The sequence below is a fragment of the Coenobita brevimanus genome, chromosome 93, assembly GCF_032717465.1.
Source record: "Coenobita brevimanus isolate Jiangsu-jjx chromosome 93, ASM3271746v2, whole genome shotgun sequence".
In the NCBI taxonomy this organism is placed as follows: Eukaryota; Metazoa; Arthropoda; class Malacostraca; order Decapoda; family Coenobitidae; genus Coenobita; species Coenobita brevimanus.
In genome coordinates, this window is record NC_137046.1 from 57542846 (window position 1) to 57557670 (window position 14825).

General features: G+C 42.6%; 1 protein-coding gene across 1 annotated transcript; it reads left to right on the forward strand.

Annotated features, from left to right (window-relative positions):
- The first annotated feature begins 1977 nt into the window (after positions 1 to 1977).
- LOC145412577 (troponin C, isotype gamma-like) lies at positions 1978 to 12241 on the forward strand. Its single transcript, XM_080282483.1, has 5 exons — positions 1978 to 1999; positions 7901 to 8044; positions 9901 to 10020; positions 11703 to 11834; positions 12031 to 12241. The coding sequence occupies exons 1-5, from the start codon at positions 1978 to 1980 to the stop codon at positions 12057 to 12059; spliced, it is 447 nt and encodes a 148-aa protein (XP_080138609.1). The 3' UTR covers positions 12060 to 12241.
- The last annotated feature ends 2584 nt before the right edge of the window (positions 12242 to 14825 follow it).

Genomic DNA, 14825 nt, shown 5'->3' on the forward strand with positions numbered 1-14825 from the left:
GGTAATTATTGAAGAATTAACCCGCTTCAGTCAGATGAAGCATTTCTGTCTTTAATCAAAGAACCATTAGTGGTATAATACTCAGCATAACTCATTCCAACCGATGACGTACTCTTCCACTTAAAATCTTGGTAATTATGGATGATTTTATGAACTTTTTACAACACAGTCCTTTAATACAACCCCAATAAAAGACCTCTGGGTGGATCCGGTTGAAGTGGCTGGAGTCCTGTAGTTCACCGGGTTCACAATAGCAGTTTCACTGGCTATATAAAATGAATAAATTTTCAACTGCGACTAACTAGCTAGCTCATCCAAAAATTCGTCTGACACAAAAATAACATCTTTTCCACGACACAGAGTTCAGAAAAAAGTGACACGGCCTCTACTTCACAGTGAATATGTAAAGCTCGTCTGAATGTGAACCCAGTGAACTGCAGGCTAAAGATCTCCTTTTCCTTCAGTCCACCATCCTTCTTGCAAGGGATAGGGAGGGAGATGAGGGGCGTTTGTATGGCCGGGCAGTGGAGTAGCCAGGTTATATCAGTGCCACCTGGTGAAGGCGTCCCTCTCCATCACCCACGCAAGAGTGAGCCCATAAATCAGATCGCTGCACCTCGCATAATTGGCCGTTTATTATTTGTCAAGGGGTGATCACGACTGTCATGGGGAGAGGCGTGGGCATGCTGGCCACTCACTCACACCTCACACCTCACACCCACACCCACACCCTGACTGATTCATATAGTTATCCTTGGCATCAGTCTGTCCCCTCTCCACCTCACCCCTGCCTCACAGCCACACCCACACACCCTGTCCCTCACACCCAGACTCATCCCACACAGTCTGTCCTCTCCCCACCCCATCCCTGCCTCTCCCACTCCCCATACCGTCTCTCTCACTCTCGATCTTCTTATAAATGGCTCTGGATATTTCGGAGCGCCTCTCCCAAAGAGATTTACTTAATACAATTCATCATCCTCATGGAAATTACTGATGCAAGCTATGTCGATATTAAGGCGAATTTAGTAGTGTACAAGAGACTGTTAGAATGTAATATGTATACTAGCATAAATGAGAATGTTAAGATGTAATATGCAAAATAAATTGCTGAGGCGGAGGTGTTACGAAGCCTATTACGTCATTTATAATAAGGTCCTCTGACTCAGCCACATACACTTTGATTCACTCACATAAACTCAATTTAAGTTTCATTCGCACGCACTTTGCCTGGCACACACACACACACACACACACACACACACACACACACACACACACACACACACACACACACACACACACACACACACACACACACACACACACACACACACACACACACACACACACACACACACACACACCCTAACCTTCCAACTCTGACTCGCCCACACAACCTTCCGTTCCTACCCACACACCACCCACCCTTCCCCTGCCTTCCCCACCCCCATCGTGAGGCAGCCATAATGACCTGCCTCATCTCTGACACCTCATCATGTCACTTCTACGGCCCCCAGACTCGCCCATGTGGTCACCAGTTGGACATATCACACACTATCATATTTCCTGTTTATCAAGCCCGTTTTATACTGCGCTTTGCCACTGCCGTATATATGGACACTTTACACCTTCAGTACCTAGACTACTTGATTCACACTAACGCCAGACGGTTTAACTTACTGGACATGGTCTGTGTCTGGATGAGTGATACACCAATATCCCCGATTTAGCAAAAAGGTTACTGAGTTTTGTTTGAGACTATCCCAACTTAAATATCTATCTATCTGTCTGTCTATCTATCTGTATATTCACCACCACTCTTAATATAGCTACAGTTTTACTTTCGTATCGCTGAGGGTGTAGATTACATGTCTAATAAACTTTGTTCAGGACTGTTTTGAAACTTTGTCCCATTCCGTTAGTCCCAGAAGATATTTACCTCATGTCAGTTTCTCTTTCTCTCTTTTGCAGACCATGGATGAGGAGCAGATTGCCAGTGAGTATAGTTTTGAGTAACCAGGACCAAAATAGCAAATGCCTCCTATGACCAGCGTTCATGTAGTGTTCAGTTAGTGCATATAGCGTTCCATTAGTTTACATTTTTAGTGTCTGATTAGTATTCCTTCCCCTCAGATGACTAGTGTTCAGTGTTCGGTTGGTGTACATTTACTGCTTGATTAGTGTCACTCCTTCCAAGTCAGATCGTAAGCACTGCGGCGGAGGGGAAAAAAAAAAAAAAACGAAAAACGAAAAAATATCACCTGTCCAATAAAAAAAAAAATATATATAATCAATACTAATAACTGTTTCGTAACGCACTGTTGTAATGAAACACTGCCAAAATTTAACTGGAAAGTAAAATTTTAAAAAGATTCACAATATATACTGAAGAAAATTACAGAGTTCGCATATGTTCATCATTTGAGCCTAAAGACGACTGGAATAATTTTATATCACTGTCTGTTTCGTTAAATGAGGTTAGAAATAAAAATTAAAGTACGCAAATAGGCAAAAAATTCAATAAAACGAAAACTAGCGAAGTTTCTGCGGTAAAGCTGAAGGGCGATGGTGTTGGGAAGGGCACGATCTTTGTCATGCACGGAACAGCTGTGAGAATTAACTGTGGTTAGCCTGCATGCCACTTTATACAGCACTTTTAGCAGCGATGTAGTGGAGAGAAATTCATTACACTATACTGCCTTTACTTTAACCTGACGAGGATCCCTAAATCCGTTTCACTGTATAGTCAGATTAATTGGACTAGTAACCAAGGCGACTCATTCCTGCCTTATAATTAAAACTTATCAAATTCCGCACAACCCCGACTTAGTACTCCATTTGAATGAGTGGCCCAGTTCCGTCAGATGAAAACACACCAACTATATTCATCACAAGTATATCAAATTACCGTCAGTTACTGGAGACCTGCCTGCACCTTTGCCACCTCTGTCTCAGAAACACAATTTGTCTCTTGTCTGCTCGAGTCTTCCATCATGTTGACGTGAGAGGAAATGGTGACACTTGTATATAGCTCTAGAATACAGAGTGGTCCGTATATTGCACCCTTCTATCTTGTGTGTTGGGGGGACGGCTTAGGCTGCTGGTGTGGGAAGCGTACGTATTTTGGTTGTTTCGTGAAATTACTATTGCCCTATACACTGAAAAGATGCATAAACACAGACGCTATAAAGAATGAAAGGACCATGGGAAGTAAAAAATGGTGCAGGGTAGACACTGATAACGCTGACTGAGCCATTCCTCACAACACACGAGAAGTGGGATGTGTTGTCTATGAACTGGGATGTGTAATGCATAGACAACCTTGTATACAGCATATTTCTTGGGAATGTCAAGGAGATTAATGCACGATTTAAATGAAGGACATCTTTAAATTGGTAAACACGTAGTTAAATTTTACTTAACCCTTAAACCTGGCGGGGTGACTTAATTGTTTTTATTATCTCTTTATTTTGACTATATCTATTTATCTACTTCCTTATCTAGTTACTCGCAAGTGGAAAACCTTTCTAGGTCTGAGGGTTAAGGTTTGGCTAGTTTTCAGTGTGCCTAGATACACAATAGTTAGTTTTACCTAACTTTGCTTAGATATTCTGCCTTCCTGTCTTTGAATCTTACCACTTCCATTTATATGTGAGAAACAGGGTGATGATGATGATGATGATGATGATGATGATGATGACGATGATGATGTGGCTAGTCGTTGTAGTATCTGTTGAGAGTAATGAGCCTTGTAATTGTCTGGTCGGCCTCAGAAGTTAACAAGTTCTTCCTCTGAGCTAAACAGTAGAAAACACATTACATCTATGTCTACATTTTCTTTAGTTCAAAAGCATCCCTTCTATACCCCCAGCCAGAGCCAATTCTCCACCTGTAGCAGACCAGTCGTTCCCCCGTGCCATGAGTTCCTAAAAGACAACTGCGCTTGACATTACCCAGACGCTTCCCTCACCTCACCCACTGTTAGCCCTTCGTAAAGACGCTAGGTTGGGCTAAATTCATATCTTGATTCATTCTCACTACCTGGGGAGAGGGGAGGGGCTTCACCCTCAAGACCCCCCCCTCCCCCAGTGTTATTAATCTAACCTGACCTAGCATCTTAACAAAGCGCTGACTCAGAGGTAGCGTCCGTGATCTTATGAACGTGACGTCACCGGCCACGCACGGGCAGTTGTCAATTTTGGCCTGGATAACTCCTGGTCCGCCACGCCAGGAATTACTGCCTGTCAGTTCATTCATCTTTCAGGTGAAGACGTCTGTCACACACCGGATGTCTGTATGAATGACCGCGTCACACACACAAGCACTCCAATTTATTTCTGTTTTCGTTTCATTCGTATCTGGGTCAACACATTAGTCTTTCTGTTATTCATTCAAGTTCCTCAGTTAGGCGTTGGGAAAGTATATCCTGCCCTACTTGAAATTCATATTCGATTTCTAGTAAGTTAAAGATCCCTATATATTTGAGTGAATACCAATGAACTCTGTGTTAGTGATGCAGTTCCCTAAATAAAGACCTGATTAGACTGGAAAAAAATGTGGGAAGTGGAGAGGGATATTTTCCTTGGCTAAGTGCCGTACTAAATCCAATAGGCACTCTGATCTGATTCCTCTAGCTGGTTAATTTGTTTCGCTAAGGCTGTCACGCTGAGACCAAGCAGACACTTGCGAGGCTGGACTGAGGTGTGTGTGTGTGTGTGTGTGTGTGTGTGTGTGTGTGTGTGTGTGTGTGTGTGTGTGTGTGTGTGTGTGTGTGTGTGTGTAGGGCAGATGAATGACCCCTCCCCCCACTGTTCCAGCAGGTGTGTGTGTGTCTACCTTCCTGTATCTACCCACTAGCCTTAGTCGCCACCACCAGGAACATATTCAATCACAACCCAGATTTTCCTAAAGGAGGAGTCCAGCAATTACAGACGTCTCAAAATATAAGAAATGAAAGTCCATACAGTGAAGTGGCGAGATGAGTTGACCTATGGCGTACCTTGCATCCTGGAAATAAATCTGTTCGCCTCCCTGCATTGTGAAGGAAATAATCTGCAATGGGATGAGATGAAGCTAAATCAGAAAATACGAAAATTGCAAAGACACAAGAACCCAGGAATCTTAACCAGGAACCACCAAAAAAAAAAAAGAAAAAAAAAGAAACACAAGACCCTCAACACTGTGAAAAAACAGCTCAATAAATAAATAAATAAATAAATGCACAACAACAACAACCTAGATATACACGTCAACCAGGGTCCACCAATGATAAAAAAAATAATAACAAAAATAAAAAGGGATTCAAGTTTCTCCCACCAAAAGCAAATCGATGGCAGCAAGTCCACCGCCCTCATCAGCACCCCACCTCACGCCACCCACCCCACCAGGAGGCCACAGAAGCACCAGGAGTCCCAGGTGGGAGGACGTGACCACCACCACATGAACCTTCCGACTCCCGTGACCTGTGTTCTAACCCCATTCTTGCTGCCACCAGGCGATTATATTCAGCTATGGGGGATTCTCTTATGGTGCTGTAGTTTATGAAAGCCGAGTCGATGTAGAGTTGGTCAGCTGTCCCAGTGGATGCGAGGGGCAGGGAACAATTCAAGGATCTGAATTTCGTTAAAACAGCACTATAAGACCCGCCGAGATGTCACAAAAACACCCCAGCTGATACGTGTACACTAGTCCTGCATGAGACAGCTGTAGCATGTATTCAATATGGACGGTGAGTTAGAGCGCCGAAATGGTGACATGTGGAGGTGTTTGGTACATAGGAGAACTACTGGGCCTCAGGGAACGGGGTGTTAATCGTATGCCCAGAGTCGAACCCATAAAAAAAAAAAAAATCTCCAGTGTTGAAAAGTCTTCCCTGAGCTGAATAAAATCGTCTGGAGCCACGAGAATGAATCCCAGACAAGACATCCTCGCACTGAAGGGTTTTAATGAGTACCTGGATCCACCTGAAGCGACCACGTCAGGAGAAAGAGGGTGCTGAGATCGTGAGTATGCTGAGTCCACCCAAGGGTACTGCATGGCTTGGTATACTCGTGTTTAGTTTGCATGGGTTTGACATTATTTTTAGCTTCGTATTTATTTTCTCAGTCTGATTTATTAATTTATTTATTGTCCCCCTGATTTATTGTGCCTCATTTATCTGATGTACATATGTTAATTTCTTGCCTCTGATTTATTTCATTTATTACATTTAATGCCTTAAAGCAGGGGTTCCCAACCTGGGGTAAATTACCCCAAGTGGGATAATTTGGTCTTTTGTGAAGGGTAATGGGGGAGAAGGTAAAAAAAAAAAAAAAAAAAATTAAACAAAATCATACCAGTTATGATAGACTTTCAGACCTATACTAAAATTCAGAGATGAATGTTTAAAGTCATGTTTATTTGGTATCAGTGTTAATAATAAAAATAAATTACTCCTTGCAATAACTTTCTTGGTTTTAGCCTAACCTTTAATTAAGTCCTACATTCAAACTAAAATCTAGGCATCAAAATGTTAAGCAGCTAAAATGCAATTATGGAAACATAAGCAATGAGGGGTAATGAGTGAAGGGAGGTGTGGAAAATGGGGTAATGGGTAAATAAAGGTTGGGAACCCCTGCCTTAAAGTCTATTTCTCTTATATGCTTTTGTTTTCATGGTTTATATGTGTATTTTTTACCCTCATTTATTGCATTAATATTACAGGATTTTACATATATTCCTTACTCTGATTTAATGTTACTGCATCTCTATTTATTGTATTTTAATTTTTGTTCTCATTTACTGGTGCAGTTTTCTAGCTGTTCCACCTTTTTATTCCCCAATATTGCCCTTTTCTTTATTTCGGGCTTTATTCATGCTAACTCTTGACATTACGCAATTTGTGGATTAAGCAGCATCTTTATTACGCAATTTATAAGTTAATTTGCATCTTTATTAGTCAATTTATAGGTTAATTAACAGAATATTAAGCAATTTATAGGCCAATCAACATCTTTATTACGATATTCATAAGTTAATTAGCATCTTTATTACGAAATTTATAGGTAAATTAACATCTTCATGACATAATTTGTAGGTTAATTAGCATTTTTATCAGGTAGCTTATAGGTTAATTAGCCTCTTTAATACCTGTGATATACCTGTGCATTAATTTTGACTGGGGGAAGAGCTGTGAATAATGTCTCTTGCATCAACCATTATTTCCATTCATTTTTTCATGGCCTTTAATTATTCATTGCCTCTCACATGCCTGGCCATCTCAGTGTCTATCAGCAATGGATGGATCTACTCATTCACTCATTCATCATTCATTTATACGCTACTCATCTACAAATACAAATATACTTTCCTTTACCGTCTCTCTCTCTCTCTCTCTCTCTCTCTCTCTCTCTCTCTCTTTCCTCCCATTCCCCGCTTTACTGTCCTCCTCCACTTTTCCTCCTCCCTTCTCTCTCTCTCTCTCTCTCTCTCTCTCTCACCTACCCCTCCCCCTCTCCCCCCTCCCAGTATCCTATCTTAACATACGAGCTATTTATGCAAGCAGAGGGAGGGAGGGAATGGAGGGAAAACTGGAGGAGAAGAAGGAGGGGTGATTCGGTGGTTCGGTCGGTATGACACTGGCTTTCGAACCTGAGGGTCTCTAGAGTGGGTTCGAGTTTTCCCTCCCTCCTTCCCTTTATGTATCTTTCTCTGTATCTATCACCTATCCTATCTATCCATCCATTCATCCATCCGTCTCCCTCTCCCTCCCTCTCATGTATCTATTTATCTCCTTCCTTACTCACTCGCCTCCTTCCCTCTTTCTATCTACATTTCTCCCATCTTCCTATCCACCCCTCCTTCTATCTTTCTCCCTACCATCCCTACTCATTAACGACCCCCTCCCTCCCTCCTGCAGCGATGAAGAAGGTGTTCCAGATGTTCGACCAGGGCAAGACGGGGTTCGTGGAGTGTAGCAAGTTCGTCAACATACTGAACACACTCGGACAGGCCTTCGACGAGGACGAGTTGAAGGCCAGGATTGCTGAGAATGACCCTAACAGTAAGTAGAGATGCATATGTAGATAGATAGATAGATAGATGGATGGATAGATAGATAGATAGATAGATAGACACTCAACACACTCGGATAGGCCTTTGACGAACACGAATCGTAGGCTAGAATTGCTAAAAATTACCCTAATAGTGAGTAAATAGAGACATGGATATATGATAGTAAATAAATAAATAGATAGATAGACAGATAGATAGACGTAGCTCTTGAATGCTGAGCTATGGAGAGGATAATAACACTAGAGTATGATGCTAGTCACGAAAAAGTGCTATGGAAAGGATATAGAGCCACAGTATTGTCTTATTCTGCCACTAAACTATGGGAAAAAGGCTGCAAAAGGAAAAATATCCGCCAAGTAAAGGTGAATAAACTATAGCAATGAGGGAGAAAGAAGGCAATATTTATCCCCTTCCGGTAAAAAAAGAAAGAAAAGTGCTCCAAACTAATTAAAATCGTCTGTAAATAGCAAAAATAAAACTGAAAATACGTCACTGAACAGAAGGGGTCAAGATAACGCGGCCCAATGGTTGTTAATCATTGTTCAACCCCAGTGGCCGCGTTAAGATTCAGTGTAGAGATATTCTAAACTGTGATATTTTTTTATCTTCATCTTATCAACCATTTTTGGTCTAATGAACTAAAAAGTAAGTGTGTCTTATTTTTTGGCATCTAATCCTTGAGTTGATCCAGGTGATGCTGGAAGTGACTATCTATCTATCTATATACCTAGGCTGCTTCCCCCAAGGAAAGGGAGGTAGCCGAGACAGGACGACTCACTCTCCATTTACTCATCCATTCAAACACATTTATTCGCATCTTAGCCCCAAAGGGGAGAACGGACAGATCCTCACTGCATCACAACGCACAAGAGTCAACTGCGCAATGCAATCAGTGACATCCACAGCAGGGCCCGACAGCAGAACTGGTTTACCCCTGCCACATCATAACAGACCCATCCCCTTACCCGCACCTGACCTGACTAGCTGATCAGACCAAAAGCGGGAGAATATCCCCTCAGGGCTGCGTCATCACTTATTCATTCACAATTTCTCTCCATTTATTTCTGTCACGCACAGCCACTCTTCCTTGCTCAACAGACATCCCTCTCGCATCCAGCGCTCTCTTCACACTGTCCATCCATCCTATTCGTGGTCTTCCTCTCAGTCTTACACCTCTCACATCAGATCTAGTTATCTTTTTCACCAATCGCTCATTATCCATTCTCTCCATATGCCCAAACCATTGCAACACCCTCTGCTCAACTCTACCAGCCATCTCCCGAACAACTCCAGTTCTCCTTCGCACTTCATCATTTCGCACTCGATCCATACGCGTCACTCCACACAAGCAGCTAAAATAGAAAACGATGCTCTTAAAGGGAAAACTGACAATAATGCTTCTTTTTCTTTTCCCAACCATCGCTCTTCTCCCTCTCCTCCAATCCTTTCCCTGTCCCTTATTCTTTCTCTTCCCATCTACTTTCTCTCCCTATCTCCTCCCTTCCCCTCTCTACCCACTCATATCCTCTCCTTCTATTTCCCTATCCTCTTCCCCTCTTCCGTCCCAAATATTTTTAATCTTCACCAACCCCAAATCTTCCGCTACTTCTCCACTTTCCTTTCCTTTACCCATTCCCCTTCACTACCCTCAAACTTCCCACCATCCCTATTCTTCCTTTCCCTCTCTTATACCCCCTTCCCTTTACACTCTTAATTCTTCCCTCTCCCTAACCTTGCACCTCTATCTTCCTTCCAACTCCCTTCCCTCCACCTCTATTCCTCCACTTCCACCCATCTTTTCTCCATCCCTCCCTACCCTTTCTTCCCTTCCTCCTCCACCCACAGAGGAAGGGAAGGTTGATTTTGAGAAGTTCTGTTCGATCGTGATGCCGTTCCTTGAAGAAGACGACGACGAGGCCATGCACGAGGAGCTAAAGGAGGCGTTCAGGCTTTACGACAAGGGAGGTGAGTGGCTTGGCCGGGCTTGGGCTGGGAGGGGTTGGGTTGGATTGGGTTGGGTTGGGCTGAGTTGGGTTGGGATGGGTTGGGTTGAGATGAGTTGGGCTGGATTGTTAGGTTTGATTAGGTAGATTAGTTTTGGTTGCGTTAGGCTGGGCTGGGGCAAGTTCAGCTGGGCTGGGCAGGACTAGATTTGGTTAGATCAGATTATGTTAGGTTTGGCTGAGTTAGGTTAGGTAAGGTTAGGTTAAGTTAGGTTGAATTAGGCCAGGATAGATTAGGTTAGGGTCGGTGGACGATGCTGCTGCAGCGCACGAGGACTATACGACGCATTCACGCTTTACAACGAGGGCTGTAAGCTGCTGAAGGGTGCGGGGGAGGAATATGGGGAGGAGGAATACAGGGAAGAAATATGGAAGGAGAATAAGGGGGAGGAATCTTAGAATATCAGAAGAATAAGGAGGAATATGGGGGAGAGGGGAGGGAATGAGGGTATTGTTACATTTTATTCTTTATCTAACACCTCTCCTCCCCCACACCTACCCACCTTCAGGCTTTATGATAAGGAAGATGGGTTCCTGGATGCGAGGAGGGGGGGATCGGGAAGAGTGGATGGGGAGGGGAGGGAGAGAATAGGGGAAGGGATGAGACAGGGATTAGAGGAAGGGGAGGGAAAGGAGATGGGGAATATGGGAAGGGGTGGGGAGGGAGATAGGGGGGTTGACTGATTAAAGAAATTGGTACTGGAAGCATGAAAGTGAAAGAGGGAGGGATATGAAAGGGGAGTGACGGGAGGAGTTATTATGTTACCTTATTGTGATTTAAATTTTACACACACACACACACACACACACACACACACACACACACACACACACACACACACACACACACACACACACACACACACACACACACACACACACAAAGACCCTAAAACTCTGATATTTGGGGGTATCAAGAATGAATTATAAAAAGACGTCAGTATAATGAAGGTCTTAATAGGAAAGCTAGGATGATGTAATGAGAGATTACGTCACATTTCAGCTAATTGCTCTGATAGGGTGATTAAACCAGGATAATTACGCCTTCTCTCTCTCTCTCTCTCTCTCTCTCTCTCTCTCTCCTGGACGTCCCTTTTCCATTTATTCATCTGATCCTGTCACATCAGTCTTTACCTCCTCTCTCTCTCTCTCTCTCTCTCTCTCTCTCTCTCTCTCTCTCTCTCTCTCTCTCTCACTTTAATAGTTTTTTCATGTCTGGTTTCCTCATAGCTTCCTTTTCTACTCCTTAATCTTCTCTCACACTCCCCCATTGTTCTCTTGATCTGTTTGTCTTTCTGCTATACTCTATTTTTCTTTTATTTGTGACGAGTGAAACTATTTATATTAACTCTAGGACATGAACGTCGGTGTGATCACTATATCTACGTAACTCTTTGGAACTCTGAATAACCATGTGTAGCTCCATCTAGCTATTTTACCCCATATTTATGCATCTCTATGTAACTCTAAATCTACAGAAACATACGTAACTCTATGTAATTATATAAACTTCCCTCCTTCCTCTCTCAGCCCAACGTAGGTCAATGTAACTATGTATCTACGCGATTCTATTTGACTCTGCAGCTTCGTAACTCAATGTAACTCAGTCACTCCACGTAACTCCCTCTACTCTCCTTCCCCCAGGCGACGGGTACATCACGACGCAGACCCTGAAGGAGATTCTGAGGGAATTGGACAACAAGCTGACGGAGGAGGACCTGGACGGGATCATAGACGAGATTGATGAGGATGGATCGGGAACTGTAGATTTTGATGGTGGGTTTAGAAGTGATGTGGGGAGGCGTTTCTCTCTCTCTCTCTCTCTCTCTGGGTGGGGTTTAGTGCTCACATCATGGCATTCAGGAACGAGTAACTGGTCACTCTTGCCTTAAAATGTCTCCTTCCAGATGTGGCAATATGGGGCTGGAGGATAAGATATATATACTGATCAGTTATTTTTTCCCCCTTACAGAATTTATGGAGATGATGACCGGGGAGTAGTCTCGCTGATCCGTTCCCGCAGTCCCGTGTCTGGTGGTCTTAGGAGGCTCCCTGATGGACAAGAAATCGAAAACTGGGTGCGCTGTACTCTCATCTCACTTCCTTAGGCAGTTTATTTATTTATTTTTTTACCTATGGCGAGTTATATTAAATTCTCTGGCTGATATTTTTCTCTTCATCGACTCAGCATGATACTAAATAAATAAGATAATAAATAAAGATAATAAATAAATAAATAAATATTAATCGGTAGGGATAAGGTGCCAGTGAGCCTCCTACACCCATGAGAATATCCAATACCTTATACCTAATACTTCTCAATCTTTTACTACTCAATTTACCTCTTCCTTATCCCTAATACTTAATACATTTCACTATTCCTCGTTCCACATTTCACTTATCCCTCCCTAATCCCTTATATTTACTACCTACCAATCTTCCTAACCCCTACTTCACTTAGTCTTTCTTTATTTCTTATACCTATTACCCAATCTTCCTCACACCTTCACTTATCCCTTATCCCTAATACCTGATACTTGTCTACTTTCCTCATCCCCCCACTTCGCCTCTGGTTCCGGCTTTAGTTTAATTAGTTTCCTTTGTTTCATATGGAGCTTGTATCTGTAGCCCCCCCCCCCTCTCTCTCTCTCTCTCTCTCTCTCTTAGATCCTATTTCAGCTAAGGCCTGTATTAGGATACTCTCAATAAATTTTATATTTCCTTTTTATTTCTCACTTATCCTTACAACAAAATATAAAAAACAAACAAACAAACAAAAAAAAAGGATCGGGAACTTTACGTTTTGATGTTGATGAAAATGATGATGATGATGGTGGTGGTGGTGGTGGTGGTGGTAGCAATGGTGGTGATGATGATGATGATGATGGTCGTGGTGTTGGTAGAAGTGGTGATGGTGATGATGATGATGATGATGAGGGGGGAACTAAGGTGAGGTGTTGGTGGAGAAAGTTGTTATTGTGATGGTGATTATTGTGGTGGTTGTGATTGTGGCAGTGGCAGTGGTTCTTGTGGTAGATGTAGCTATTTTTTTGTGGTAGCAGTAGTGGTAGTGGTTGTTGTGGTGTTTAAAGAGGCCTAGTTTGTGTTGTGGTGATGGTGTTGGTGGTGGTGGTGGTAGCTGGGATTCTAGTTTTAAGTACCATACACAGTAGTTTTAGTAGCTGTGGTAAGTATTGTGGCAGTGGTAGTGGTGGTCGTCACAGTAGCTGCAGTGATGTGGTAGTGGTTGCTATAGTGCTTGTAGTGATGTGGGTCGTTGTGGTGGTGGATGTACTTATGATTCTGGTCGTAATAATGGCAGTTGTATAAGGTATTCGTAACATGGATTTTGTCGCTGTGGTGGTTGTGATGATCGTGGTGGTGGTGGTGGTTGTGGTGGTTATGTTTGTGGTGGTGGTGGTGGTGGTGGTTGTGGCTGTGCTGTAGGCGGCTGCTGTGGGAATGGAGGAGGGGTGACTGCCAGTGGCGTCACCAGGGGGGGGCTAGGGGGGCTTAGCCCCCCAAATCAAGGATTCAGCCCCCCAAAAAAAATTGCAGCCCCCCAAAATAATAATAATAAAAAATCACCAGCTTACATAGTATGCTTGCAGCTCGGCATTGACCCACCTAGCTTTCCCCCAACCGCCTACCGCCAATCCACTTTTATTCGTACGTCCATATTAGTTTAATACAATATTATTTATAGCTATATAATGTGATTAGTTATTCACAATTTACGTAAACCTATGACTCAAATCATAATTGTTATAATATATTAGTTTGAAGTTTCCCATATACTTTTTCCAAGTTTGGTTTTCTTTGAAATATATTTATTGCACAAAGAATGCAAGATTGTATTACATTTATCAGACTTATTATATATTTACAATATATAATATGGTATATATTAATCACGGAGCTTTAAAACTGGATTACGCAGTCTAAAATATCTGATCTATGCAATTTTTCACAAATTCGAATGTTCAGAGTATCGGAACTCGGAATGTTTGTTTACATTGAGAAGTGTCTGTGAACTGTGGCTAAATTCTGTGTTGTTTTCGGTTTTATTTGAATGTATTGGTTTCAGTGGCTGTATAGACGTTACTACGTTCCGGTATATTGCTAGCCACCTCACTTTACCTGTTCATTTTTGTTTTTACAGATATGAGATCTAGCCTATACTCTATACAAAGAGTCAGCAGTGCTTAGTTGGTTCAGTTGACACACGACTGTCAGAACTGAATGTCATTTCCCTTTTATAGGCTATTCTACAATAATACATTTGGGGATATCAGCCAGCAGCCACTCAAGTGATGAAAAGGTCATTTAAAAATCCTCAGTGACAGGTTGACATAAGAAATTTCTTTCGCACCAGCACCTCTAAAGATGACTCAGATGAGTGCCAAGAAAAAGTGGCTGTTATTGGGAATGAGGTGCCAGAAGCAACCCCAGATAACCCCAAAGCTGAACCCATTCAGACATGTGTAAGTAGCCCTGTATCAAACTATTTCAGTAGTCATTTTATGAAGCTTAGGCCAGGATTTTTTAAATTGGCTAGGCCTAGGCTATTTATCATTGTTGCAAATATATTGTCCTAAACGTACAGAGTGGGAAAGTAGGCTAAAACTCTCTCTCTCTCTCTCTCATCTATAGGCCTCAAAAATGCCCCTAAAACTGCTCAATTTCCAAAAAATTTTCCGAGGGGGCTTACAGCGCCCCCCCCCTGTACCCCCTAGCTGCATAGGCTCGATTCGCCCCCCCCCCTTC